General features: G+C 34.7%; 2 protein-coding genes across 3 annotated transcripts in view; both read right to left on the bottom strand.

The window, feature by feature from the left end:
- The window catches only part of LOC141363221 (NLR family CARD domain-containing protein 3-like), a 460117-nt gene that overhangs the window by 134875 nt on the left and 310371 nt on the right, over positions 1–14871 (bottom strand). The window lies entirely within an intron of this gene.
- The window catches only part of LOC129439022 (protein NLRC3), a 133040-nt gene continuing 131274 nt past the window's right edge, over positions 13106–14871 (bottom strand). For both annotated transcript variants that reach the window (XM_073865811.1, XM_073865812.1), the window contains exon 10: positions 13106–14152. In XM_073865811.1, coding sequence (XP_073721912.1) covers positions 14122–14152 — 31 coding nt within the window. In that variant the 3' untranslated portion in view covers positions 13106–14121. The remainder of the gene's footprint in view (positions 14153–14871) is intronic.

Here is a 14871-nt window from a genome sequence, read left to right as displayed (position 1 = left end):
TGGAGTGAGCCGCACAGAAATGACCAAACCGAATTTGGATATTTATCTTTGTTCAAAAGTAATAAATGCGCAAACTTAACAAGGTTGACACAAAAATAGTTCTGAGGCTGTATCTCTGTCATTCTTTCATCAATTGAAATGAAATTTCGTACACGTCATGTCGACCATAAACTGGGGGTCCATGCCAAATTTGGTGACAGCGCCACCTATGGGTCATGAGATATGGAAAATGGCTTTTTTTGCCCATAACTACTGAAATGTTTGTCAGAAAATTATGATCTTGGTGTTTACGGATTCCTTGGCTCATGCCGAATCTGTCGATATGTATTATGTCGGGTTTAACCACACCACCTGTCCGTCATTTTGAAATTGGTCATAAATTGTTATATCTTTTGAACTATTGGACATATTTGTGCAAAAATAGTTAGGGAGCTTCGGCATGATGTCCTGAAGGTACCTGGGAAGTCAGAGTACAGCGCCACCTAGGGGTTATAAACTATAACAGTTCTTATAGAACTGCTTATATCTTCAGAATACTTTGTCTGATATACATTTTCTTTGTGAAATTTTATTTACTGTTTTTTGCCGATCGCAACAATACCTTGTTTGTCATTTTCCATCATTCTGTTCATGTGTTATTGTAAGGCATATGGTAAATGATTTTTTCACTACTCCTTTTACAAATTTTGTTTATTTTATGCCAGGTTCTGCTTGTATAATGTTTGGAGCAATCCGCACAGACGTGACTGAACAGATTTTTCTGCTGAGTGTCAAATTTTTGAGAAATACCTCTGTAAAGCGGACCGTGCCTGTCATGCTGTCCCTTTGTCATATTAAAAAGAATCTGACAAAATTTGCCCATGTTGTTCATTATTGTACAAAATGTTCTTCACGAATTCAGTGCCATTTAAGTTATCTGATTGCCCTACACTTTGTATTTCTGTTCATTTTTGCTTTGTTGTGTTATTTCTGCCCTTTCAGTGATCTTTTCCACAGCCTTTCAACCCATGATTCCTCAGTGGCGCATGTGGTTAGTGCTGTGCTTTGAGAACCTGAGTTCCTGGGTTCAAATCCCATGTGCAGTGGTTTTTTGTCTTAACTTTTTTTCTCACTTAAGTTTTGTGATTTTCATACTATACATTGTATTTCAGTTATTTGTGCTCTCTGTTGTCATTTCTACACTTTTGGTAATTGCTGGATATCAATGTTTACAGCTCTAAATCTCTATTCTATAGCTTGGACACACCAACTCAGTGGTTTAATCGTTTACTCAGTGGCGCATGCGGTTAGTGCTGTGCTTTGGGAACATGAGGTCATGGGTTCAAATCCCAGCTCTTACTTTCACTAATTGAGATTTCCTTTTGTGTTCCCTTTAACACGTTCTTCTCGACCTGTCTGGTTTTCCACACGTGTTATATTTTTGAAATCTTTTCTGTTGTTGCTCCGCACTGCAGTGGTTCTGCTCTGCATTTGCTTTGCTTCGGGTTCGAGCTCTGTATTGCACGCTTTCTGTGCTTTGCGCATTTGCTGCGTTGTGTGGTTTTTGCTGTGCTTTGGGTGCTCATTGCGCTGAAGGTGCTTGACCCCGCAATTGCTGCTTGCAGCTATATTTTGCTATACTAATCGTAAACAATGCCATTGAACCGAACGGACCTCGCAGATTTTTGCTGCTGAAAATGGTTAATTACTGTCATGTTTTGGGCTCTACTAATCGGTCGGACCAGGAAAAACATTTGGAGTACTACAGCCTGCCAAAAATTATTACAGATCAAGTAGAAGAGTGCAAAAAAAAAGAGGAAAGAATGTGTTTTTCCCAACCTACAAGTGTTTTTTCTTAACCGGACATCGTGAATATAGGGCCACTTTAGAAATAAATAATAGAAGAAACAGATTACAAAAGTATTTTACAAATATCAACATGAGTGCATACTATTACACTACAAAGTTAGTTAAGATATTAAGAAATGGGAAGAACAAACACAAATGTTGTCAACATTCTCAGTCCACGAACAAAAAGCTCGCACGGATCTTTACTGCCTAATAAATGTAGTTTATATTGCGCCCTTTACTGCTTATCAAGTCATTCTCTGTATGATTTAGCAACTTCCACAAGCTTTTTCTGTGGTTTCGACATCATAAATTAGTAGTGATGTTACCAGTGACACCGAAGCTCCGAAGCGTGTGTCAAAAAAACGAACCGATTTTCATTGAAGCTTTGTATCGAAGCTTGATTCGTTCTGGCAAAATCACGTGACTAATGACGTCCGAAGCTTCGTTTCACACACACCCACGTGACTGCTTCGTTATCTGATTCAAAGGTTTAGAATTGTGCGATGCGCGCGCCCTCATTGGTTGTATTGGAGTATTGCATTACACGGAATCGATTACTTTATACTTTTGAGACATGGTCTATCCTTAATTAGTTTTTTTTTTTTTTTGGAGTACCATTTGCATGAAATGGAACATGCTTTGGTCATGTATTTAATATATTGTTACATTTATTTATTAATCTATCCTTAATTTGTCAATCCATTTAGTTTTGCTTTTATAATTAATACGTTGTTTGGTTGTGGAACATGTTGTGAAACAGCACTTTCACCAGCAGAGGTCCTCATTGAGCTCTGATTTGAAAAGCTTCGAGTAATGAACCTTTTTCCGATACAATTGGGTTGAAAGCTTCACTGCTTCAAGAAAGCTTCACTTCGCCATCACTAACTTTGACTGGTGAGCAAAGAAGTTAATGTCAAGCCCTGAAGATAACATTTTCTGCCCATAAACATAGACAAGTATAATAGACAAGAAAAAAAATATTTTTTGCAAAAAAGTAAAAATCATGTTTCAGAGTTTTTATATACCTTCTATCAGGCCGTGTATCTTCACTCTTAAACTCTATTGGATGATTCATAGACGCATCACTCTTCATAGACACACAGCTGAACTCTGAATCTGATCTCTTCTGATGATCTGAACTATAACACACAACAGATTCAACCATTAAAATAACATTACAAATATTTTTTGTAGATGCTCATTATAAAAATAAGCCATTACAGTAAATAATACCTATAAAAATAATATTTCCATATAAGTTTATTTAAAAGGTTATTAATAATAATAAAGGTTATTTAATTGATTTGTATTATTTTAATATTTTAAAGTGTTTCTATAAAGTACCTGCATCCTGGAGATGTTTGTGTTTGATCCATGATGAAGCTGCAGAGGTGAATCTGATCAATCTGATCTCCACAACTGATACTGAATGAAAATAACATTCAGACACAAAATAAACTTAAAATCAAAGTGAATAAACAGACATTATAATTCAGATGAATGAATCCTGAGTGTTAAAGAAACAACTTCATCAACACAACTACATAACATTACCTCACATTAACATTAACACAAATTAAATTAAGAATTATGATAAGAAACCTTTCAATAAATGACACTAATATTAAGATAAGAAACAAATATAAATGAATAAAGATTTATAGAAACTATGAATGATGAAGTAAAAAGTGTCTGATCTCACCTGAACAACAATGTAAAAGACTGAACTTATAGAAACATGAAAGATGTCATTACAAATCTGAGTTATTCATCAAATACTTTAAACTCATCATGAAATACAAGTGAAAAAATTACTATTGCCATCTTGATTTATGTTTAAAACATAACATAAATGATGATTTTACTTAAACACAAACCTATAAACAGTTAGTTCAGAAAACTGAAAATAATGTTGAAGTCTCTTGCACTGTAAAAAATAATATGCCCCATCTACTCAATAAAATTGTGGCAACAGATTACAAGCAATATCATTAATTACATTCAACAAATCAAAATTGATTTAGATTTACTCTATAACTCCTTAATATTTACATATTCAAAAAGCCAAACTGCAATTTGCAATTAAAATTTTTATTAAAATTTAAACAAAAATATTGTGTATACTAGACAAAGATCTAGCACTATACAATAAAAAATATTATGCCATATCTACTCAATAAAAGTGTGGCAACAGATTACAAGCAATATCATTAATTAAATTCCACAAATAAAAATTGTGTTAGAATCCCTCCATAAACTCCTTAATAGTAACCCATTCAAAAAGGTAATCTGCAATTTGCAATTAGAAATTAATTTAAATTTAAACAAAATATTGGGTATACAGGACAAAGACCTAGCACTATACAATAAATTCTATTCAATTATACTATTTTAATTTAACATCATCCATTAATATTTTTATTAGTAATGAGTATTATATCTGATTTCAGAATGACAGACAAAGATGAATCAATTCTTATTTTATTGCAGTCAAAAGAACAGGAAAGCATCTCATTTTAATGATGTATTTGTAACAGTGTACAATTCAAAAAGTATTTTACAGTCTTTAAAGAAAACCATCCACATTTCCCGTCCACAAGGTTCCATGTTTGTGTTCTGTTACATTGATTCACACCCAGAAAATCAGACAGCAGTTTAGACTTACTGTACTGTAATCAGTTCATAAACTTTGAAGAATCCAGCTCCAAGAAAAGTTTCTGAAACACCTGAAAAGATGCCTGGGATACTGGAGATTCAATGCATAGATCCAAGGATAAAGCATGCCCTGGGAACACCTTTAAGGCCTCAATAACAAGTCCAGTATCCCTTGGGCTGCCTGCCACTCCTAGAAGATCCATTCTTTACAATTACAGCCATCACAAGCTGCTCAAGTTCCGCCTCTTCATCTTTATCCTGCAACATTAAACAGCAAATATGTCTTAAAACCTTTATAAATGTATACAGCTTGAATATTGAAATAATCCACACATTAAACTTGTATATTAAAATGTTTTAAAGAAAACTGGAAGATATGTGCAATGGAGTTCATCTGAGTTTGTGGCTTATTAGGTATGTTTGAAATGTGCAATAATATTGAAAACTGATAAAAAAAATTCTCATTGGAATTACAAATAATATCAAAAAATGTTTGAAAAGATATATAATCTATATTTATAATTAGGGCAAATCTTTTCCCTACATTTTTTTCTGTCACACGACAGTCACATATTTATTTGTTAGCCAAGTTACTCACATGTGTATATACACACACACACACATACACTATATACACAATATAATATGTACAATATATTCATTTAATAATATTCCTCACCTTTTGTTGTGAATAAAGTTCTCCCTCAGCAATGTTTCACGTTGCCTGCAGGAAGCTGCAGTACGTTACAGGCCTTCATGAACACACAATTTAGATAATAGGCAGGGGCGGACTGGCCATCTGGCAGACCGGGCAGTTTCCCGGTGGGCCGGCGTACTTTTTGGGCCGATCCATCTCATACTATTTTTGTCTGAGCAGCCCAGTTAGCGTCTTTTTTTTCCTAGACAGACCGGCCCACTGACATTTAAGCAGCAGCCCATTGGTTATTTTTTTTAAACGACATTAAGCTGGCCCAATGACGGACCAGCCCAGTCATCGTCCTTTTTTTACCCTAAATAGACCGGCCCACTCACATTTAAGCAGCAGCCAATTGGTTATTTTTTTTAATGACATAAAGCTGGCCCAATCACCGCTTTGGTCTCTGTGCAAGCGAGCGTGCAACGTCGGTCAGTTCACGTGTCAAAATAGAGAGAGAGAGAGAGATGGAGAAAAAAACTCAAGGGAGGTGCAGAAAAACTGTGCGACAAAAAGAAACAGACTCTTCAGGCAGACGCTGGAAAATAACACAACTGTTTTCTTCAACTCGCGTCGCTGGTGATGATGATGATGGTGGCGCGTGGCACTGGCAGCACCAGCACGCAAAATGTCAGTGAGGAGAGGGAGAGAGAGACGAGGGAGAAGTGAGTTGCGGTAAGCAGAACTGCTTTCAAAACACAAGTTTAGATAGATACCCCTTGATAAAACCAAGTCAAAAACACACAATTATGGTGATAAAGCTGCAACAAAATAATTGCACTCTTTGCTCTGTGACTACAACCCAGTCAATATTTGACGACACTTGACCATTCGTCAATATGTGACGCGGAGGGTATACCTTTCGCGTCATTTTTTGACGAACTGGGGACTTCAATACTATTCTCTTCTCCTATTTTCTTACCATTTTCGCGTCGGTTTAGGGTTAGATTTACATAATGACATCCCTACCCAAACCTAACTCTAACCCCAACGCCAGGTGACAACTGTTTCTAACCCCAACGCCAGGTGACAACTGTTTAATTTCGCGTACACTGTTTAATTTCGCGTACACTGTTTAATTTTGCGTAATCTAACCCTAAACCGACGCGAAAATGGTAAGAAAATAGGAGAAGAGAATGCAACGGACGTAATAGTATTGAAGTCCCCAGTTCGTCAAAAAATGACGCGAAAGGTATACCCTCCGCGTCACATATTGACGAATGGTCAAGTGTCGTCAAATATTGACGACATGGGGTGAGACTGTGTTAGTGACTACGAGAGTGTATCTGATTCGTAGATTTTTCGTTGATTGTCTGTTTCAAAACGTGTCATTTCTCTTCAAGCAAAATCAAACAATCCAGGACATCTGCTTACAGACAAAATATATGTTTATTGTATATAACAACACAATTGACAGATAATGTTAAAAAGCTCTATTACTGTAATCACACAAGTTTAGTTCAGTGAATGTAGTAGTGAATACTTTCCTGTAAGTACTGCAAGTAATAATCAGTTTTTAATATTACTGTAAGCAGCACTTGTATTTTGTTAAAAGTCAGCAATTCAATGGCAAATTTTGCCAATTGCACCATCTCTGGTGTCCTGTTCTTCATCATAGGGTACTCTTCATCTGCCTCTCAGACTGTTTACAATCCACACAATTGGTAAAGAATACCATTAGAAAAAAGCGTGTACAATTTTGAGTTGTTGTGTTTGCTTGATGACAACTGAGTTGTAGTTGTGTTTATCTTTAGCAGCCTGCCTGTGTTTAGCATTTATAAAACAAGTTCATTGCAGTGTAAAATGTGTGTTTTACTCAGAAGTTTGTTTAGAGTTTAGCCAAAAGAGTGCATGACGAATGTGTTTAGGCCGCTATGAATTTGGTTCAGAGATTGGGGTTTAGTTTTTTAGCAATTCAGAAAAACTGTAATCAACATATAATATGACAGTTAATCAGATAGGAATATTTTTGTTGTGTTCATTATTTATTATAGGCTACGGTGTGTAGTGAATAGTGTTTTTAGGACCTAACAAAAATGTTTACAAATGTTTGAAGGATGAAGCTTGTTTAAGGATTCATGTGGATTATACAGTTTTACTGCATTAATAAATAACACGTTCTAGAAGTGTTTGTTGTGTCAACTCTCACTCTTTCTACCTGCTATTAATTGGGCTTAGTGCTTTTATGGAATTGGAGTTGCTATTGCTTAAAGGCGTGCAAAGATGGGTGGTATTTGTAAATATATGTAGTGTGGGCCGGTTTGGGCCAAAATGCCAGGGCCGAATTTTTGTCCCAGTCCAGCCCTGATAATAGGTCGCGAAATTAATAATAATAATAAAATGTTCAATTTACATTATGTAGAAAGCTTAAACATTTTAAAAAGACAACTTATACATTTAATATCTTACTCACCTTTTGTGGAATTAAATGAATAATGTTATATTTCCCCTCAGTAATGATACTGTACTCGCGGGAAAATTCAACACAGGGCGTCGCAATTGAACACAATATTATTTTATAGCGAAGAATAGTTTTATATTACCAATTTATTCGAATACTTTGTGGATATAGTTAACACAAAACTAAATAAACCGAAAAAGACCGCGGTAAAGTCACATTTATTTTTATAACACGAACTAAGCGAGCGTGCGAGCAGAATTTGTCATATTAGATACATACATGATACATATCTATGAGAGTTAGTGATAAGAGAACCCACCCATTCAGAGGAACAGTATGATTGGTCAGTTTTTCTGTCACTCAAAATGAGTTGCATCTGGACCACCAATCGCAGCATGCGAATCGACGAATGCATCCTAGATATGCGACCTCCTGGGTCCTAAAGCTGAAGTTACGTACAAACCCAGTTCATATTAATCCTTATTGTAATTAATATTTACAAATTACAAACAAATTATACAAAGAAACCCTGCTTATAGACTTATAAGACTAAAGATTGCCCGTTAAATTTACCCGAAATGAATTTTATCCACAGTTTAAACACTACATTGACGTCACAGCCAGCGGAGATTTTCAGAGACTGGCCGAGGTGAGGCGACGTTGACCGGTATATTTACGCGCGGAGCGCCGGCTGATTATCTGGAGCTCCCATCGCCACAAAACTCGAAGGAAATGTTTAAATAGGCGATATCTTTATAACCCTACTGCAGAATCTTGTTTAAAAAACATACATTCTCGACTGAAATGCTTTCAAAACTTTGAATGTTGGCACAATAACAGAAATATTTCCTAAATCCGTCTGCTCAGCGCTCACGACCTGCAATACAACCCGGAATGGTTTTTGATTTAAAACAGCTGATTAATATTGCGTTGGATTTATTCAGTATTCGCTACATGCGCAGATACACAATAAGAATAGCTAAATCCTTCACAAAAACAATAAGTTGTTTTTATTCCAGTCATTTTTAAAGAATTTTAACACAAAAAAAATAACAAACTACATGAAATTAATTTTATTAAATAAAGTTTACATATTCAATTTCATAAAATCTACAAGCCTGCAGAATGACTTTTTACAGTGTGGGTGATTCTCTGAATTGGGTGCCCTTTAAGTCCCCCAAACTTACTTCAAAGATTTTTAATTAAAGGAAATCACAAAATGCATTTTAACGCAATCAATTAATAGAACCAGGTGCCTTTGCATTATAATGCAACAAAAAATGCTTTTATTTTATTTTAATTTATAGATATGGGTTGCCGAAGTAGTAGACAACAAGCATACTTGCATGTCCCCACTAACCATCATTACATTTTCATTGAATATCAAACACATAAAAACTGCAATTAATGCAAAATAGTTACTGCTAATTTAATCATACGTGGGTTTACTTTAACTAAAATATACATATGTATATAAAAATGCATTAATTATATATGAAATTGCAATATTTATACACGTCCTCCAGTTTGTTTTCAACCCCGTCACGCCATACTATTTACCCCCCTATAAAAATAACGGATCAATCCCTGTGGCATCACACCCAGAAAGTGATATCACACAAGTCTCTTGAAGAACATGCTGCAAAGAAAGGCAAGTGTAGAATCTTTTCTTACATTTATTTCATGTTTTTCACTGTCAGATTAAGATTGTCAGGCTCAACATTTCAACTCTGTTGTATTACTAAATGATAGTAAACAACGGTTTAAGAAATTAAATAAATGTTTTTGCAAAACATTAAACTTGTATGATTTCCTAAATGCCATGTGATGCTACTGTCTTAGTTAAGTACGGAGTTACAGCTACTGTTAGGCAAAAACTTCAACCCTGTCACATTCAACCCCGTCACATTTTTATTATAACAGGGTTGAATCGTTGTGACGGGGTTGAAAATTTGACCCTTTTTAGTAGAGTACTCAATTGTAGACTTGTTATATTGTTATGTGACCTGTTAGAAATAATCGATTATGGTATTTTATGTTCAATAAAACCAAATTGAAAGATCGATTGATGTTTTTGATCAATTAATCCTTAATTCTTTTGATTTAATGTTAAATACTTATTAAAATGTTTGTTTGTTTTTGCCAACTTTAATAAAATACAATTTTATTGAATGTGATATCATTAATTTTACAGGTAAGAAATCCATGCTATATTAAATGATGATCATCACTTCAACCCTGTTATCATTTTCAACCCCGTTATGCTGAGTTCAACCCTGTTATTTGATAGTTTTTATTAATATTTTGGTGATAAAACGACAAATTAGGTCAAAGTTTGTTTTGCTGTGTGCAGAATTTACAGGACAGTCTGAAAAAATATGAAAGCCTGATTAAATTCTAATGTTAACGCATATTTTGTGATAAGATATGAAGACCAATGTTAAATACAGTTTTCATGACCTGATTTGGTATTCAAATGGTGAGCATTAAAAAAAAAATTCTACATGCAATAAATGATATCAAACAAGGGACATCTCATTGAAAAGCTTCTACAAGAATTTACTTGAAAATCTTTTTAAATCATATTTAAACAGGGTCCAAGTCCAAGTGGAAAAAAACACTCAATATTGATTAGAATTTCATGCCTGAGGTGGGAAAATGTATTTTCTTAAAGGTTTGACTAATCCACTATCACATGAAATGATCAAAAATATAACTATTTAAGGTATATATTTAAAAAAAAGTATGACCCAAAAGGCACCCAATTCAGAGAATCACCCTCTTAATGTTTTCCTCGACTGTAAATATTGATAGATCAACTTGTTAACAGTAATTTTAAGATAAGAAATTATTGAATTTAAAAGAGTCTTATTATTTGGATTTAAATTTCTACCTTTTTATGTAACATAGCCTACTTAAAACAGTTATGATCAGTCTTAAAGAAAAAAATTCATGACTAACTTTTAAGACTAGTCTTTAAGTTTTATGCAACCGGCCACTGAACACTCGCTGTCATCACAATCTGACTGGATTCACTTTCTCAAAATACTACAACTTTTACATCAATTACACACACACAAATACCTGTAAAGCTGTTTATACATGTTATATTAATCACTTTGATCATCGATATGTTAAGAAATCAACTCTACCTGTTCAAAATGGCGGAAGATAAACAGGAAACAATTTACTTTCACTTTCATCTGTGACGTCACTATTGTATGAGGAAGTGTTTGAGGTGTTTCTCCATCTGCTGACAGTAAACAAACATTAAACATCTGATTACAAATAATTTAACAGATTTAATTTATAAACGAGACTTAATCATTAATGTGAGTCAATATGTTTACATTCACTGCATGAAACAAAGAGCACATCAGCATTAACAATAATTAAACTCAAATCAAAATTACTCCTCTTTTGTTGAACTAATGTAAACCTAATAAAGTCATATGGGTTTAATATAATGTAGACTAAGTGATATTTTATTATTTGTGTGAACTACATTTACATTCATGTATTTATCATAGTGTGAACTTTGTTTGGTTTAATAAACACAGCGAGGTCTTAAAAACACACACTTTAGTTTAAAAGATTAATTGTAGATAAAATATAATTGTGCTAACATAAACTTTTTATTGAATAAAAACACAAAATATCAAGATTATTATCGAACATTAAACATTAAAAGATCTAAAGAAAATTCCGCCTCCACTGCCACCTACAGGACATTTGTGTTATTACAGTTATTCTGCAGTGCGTCATAGACAATAGAAACATTATTCACAGTTTCTTTATTTTCTCCACTGAAATCTAAAGTGTGTGTTGAATGTGCAGATGAATGAAATGTATAAGATAACTGATGGTGCTGTTCTCAGATCAGATGCAGGGACACTGAGAAACATCAGCACCAGCACATCCGGCCTGTATCAGTGCACTGCGTCAAACATCATAGGAAAGAGCACCTGTGTCCTTAACCTGCAGGTTGTAGCACGTACGTGTGTAAGGAGAGACATTACAGACACAAAGACTGTCACATGATCAGATATGAGGTCTGATCACAGCTCTGTCTCGTATCACAGCTCAGACACAGAGTGTGGGTCTGATCACCGGCCGGCACCATCGACACGAGCGTTCTGGCTGTGATCATCTGATGTCTGCTGGTCACACATGTGGATTATACAGGACCCTTGAGAAAGATTTTAGTAGATTCTCATTCCAAATGGTTAGAAATTTATCCTGTAACAACTTCACAAACTACCATCATGAAAATGAAAATTCATTCAGTCACTGATTAGGTCACATGACATACACTCTGCAATGTGATTGGCTGGCTCACAAAAAATAAAAGTGAAACAAATCAAATATAAATGAGAGCACAATACTTATAAATCTGAACACTCACATTTCTATTTGATCATTTCAACAGAAGAAAATTCATACAGCAAACATAAATGAGTTAAATGTCATGATGATTGTTGCTGGTTTTGTTAGTATATCTTCAATCATATCATCAGTTGGACAGTATCTCAGACTAATTCTGTCCTCCTTTATCACAGACCTCACAAAATGACATTTAATGTCCACATGTTTACAGGATTTTTTGCTGACACCCTGATTGTCTTCATAAAGTCTAGATTGATATTTCAGTCCATCAATGTTTTCTAACACTCGTGTAAATATGCTGTCTTTACATCCATTTGATGATCAATCATATTTTCCTGAACTGTTTTCTGTTTCAGTATCTCGTCATACTGGCAGTTGTAGTAAAAGTCTCGTCATGGTTCACACCTCTCTCTTGACTTTAATATTTGACATCATATTGTGCTTTGTATTTGTCTGTTCATCACTGTTTTTCTTAATAGTGTAGACACACTTACCCCTCACTAATTCTTTATCTTCATGTAGACTGATCAGGGTAAACGTTACACTTTCCTTTAATGACTTCATCTCTTCATCTATAATCTTAACTCACTCATCTGTCTTCTCTGATGTTTCAGCTTCTTTGTATGTTTGAGGTTCATTGCATACAAGTTTGTAATAATAATCAATGTCAGCTACATCACCTTGAAAACTACAAACATAATCATTTAAATAACACGACCTTTTCCTCTCTCTGGCAGGATTTCTTCTTTGTTCAGGTTCATCATCTATTTGTGTTTGGTTTTCTCACACTTCTTTCACTGTGATCTGTTACTGAGAACTTTGCAGATTAATTTCAGGACTTCGCTTTTTTGATTCTCTAAGATTATTCCTAACCCCAAAATCATCATAATCATCATCAATCTGTATCTTGTCTGTCTCAGTACTCATTCTGGGTAGAAACTCAACTAGTCTGTGTTTCTGTATTTTCCTGCTATCAGGATAGTAGATCATGTATGCAGGACTATTCTTGTCATATCCTACAAAAATGCCCTTCTCACATCTCAAGTTCAGCTTTCCTTTGTCATGTTGATAAGCATAACATGAAATACCAAACTTCTGCATCCTAGAAATGTTCGGTTGTCTGTCTGTTAACATCTGTTTAGTCCTGTTATTAAAACATCTGTTTCTCACTACATCAGCTGTCTGGACTGCATAGGTCCACAATGTTTTTGGTAACCCACTTTTCTATTAGCATGCACCTAGCCATATTGAATAAGGTTCTCTGGTTTCGTTCAGCAGTGTGATTTTGGTGTGGAGAGTATGGTGCAGATGTCTCATGTTTAATATCACTTCAACTCAATAAGACCTGGTACTCCCTTCCTATGAACCTCTTTATTTACTCAATCTTTACACAATTTTGACATTTTTCAAAGAACATTCCTGAGAATTATGCCTTTTTTGTCTTTAAAATGATATCATAATAGTCTCTGGTGATAAACAGTCTTTTCATTTATCTTATGCATTGTTGCTGCTGAATCTTCTTTTTCTCAGTTGTTGTTCATCTGGATCTGTGGTTTCTATGCTGAGAGCAACTTCAAGTGTGCGTTTAAAGGTCAGTGAGTCCTCTGAAAGCAATCTTCATTTACATGATTCACTTTGATTCTGCTAATAAAACGATCATTTTATAAAACTTTGTGATTTTATTTACATTTCATTCAGTGTCTGAACTTTTTTGTAATTGATCAGATAATCATGAAAAAGTCCTGCAGTCAGATCCTGAAGAACACAAAAGCAAAGACGTCCAATATTTGGATTTAGAGATAAATGAGCTGCGAGTCTTCAATGTTGTGCTGAACTTGAACACATTTCAGTTTAAGATGAAGTTAAAAACCCCAACAGTGTAGAAGAAGAGGAATCTTGTCAGTATTTACTTCAGTTTATGATCCTATGAGATTTCTTGCTCCTCTTACACTGACTGATAAATCGCTCTTATAGGAAATGTGTAGACAGAAGCTGAGTTAGGATGAAGATTTACCTCCAACACTTCAAAGTCAGATTTAGATAAAGTCACAGATCAGATCCTGTGCTGAATAATCAACTCATACGGTTAAGAGGAAGTGATGTCACTATTGTGTCTTCTTATGCACCATCAGATCATACTGAAGATCAGACATCTTTACATCTTTACTGTAAACTGTGGAAAAGCCCTGAATAAAAATGAAAGAGAAAGTCAATTAGATATGAGATCATCATCAGTGTCAGATGAAGAGATAGAAAAACAAACTATTAGTGCTGTCAGTCAGTGATAGAAATGAAATCTTCAACATAATAAACATGTCAACAATCTGTTTATCACATACACATGAGCTACAACAATACAAAAACACATTTCATCTATTTCCTCTGAATATTTGAAGAGTTTGGTTCCAAAACGCAATAAACGCCATTTTTGAAAAAAATGAGTTCCTGCCAGAATCAGTATTATATCAGGTCAGTATTAAAAAGTAAATTCTTAATTTTACGCAAAATCCAATATCCGCCGTGTTATTCTGTCATCTTTTCTCCCTTTTTTCCCAAAATGCAATAAACGCCACTCGCCCTTTTCTACAGAATGCCATAAATCCACTCCACAGATTACAGCGCACCATTCCACGCAATGTAAACAAACAATGGCGGCACGCTGAGTACACAGAGTCCAAGTTTTCCTCATCTACTTTGTACTTCGTGATCACCAAACAAACAAAAACAAAATAATACTTTAATAGCATTGATAAACCTGTGATGGTTTTCTGTGACGGGAAAGAAACGTAAGCCATCAACATCTAATAATTTACGCAAGAGGCACTCGGGAGACGGGTGCTTGTTTGCCCGGGCCGACAGCATCAAGTTTCTGTCATGATAACACATTGATCCCAGTGGATCTTAT

The sequence above is a fragment of the Misgurnus anguillicaudatus genome, unplaced genomic scaffold (genome assembly GCF_027580225.2).
Source record: "Misgurnus anguillicaudatus unplaced genomic scaffold, ASM2758022v2 HiC_scaffold_33, whole genome shotgun sequence".
NCBI classification, from domain to species: Eukaryota; Metazoa; Chordata; class Actinopteri; order Cypriniformes; family Cobitidae; genus Misgurnus; species Misgurnus anguillicaudatus.
Note: the sequence above shows the minus strand (reverse complement) of the source record. Positions and strands in the feature narration are given on the sequence as shown.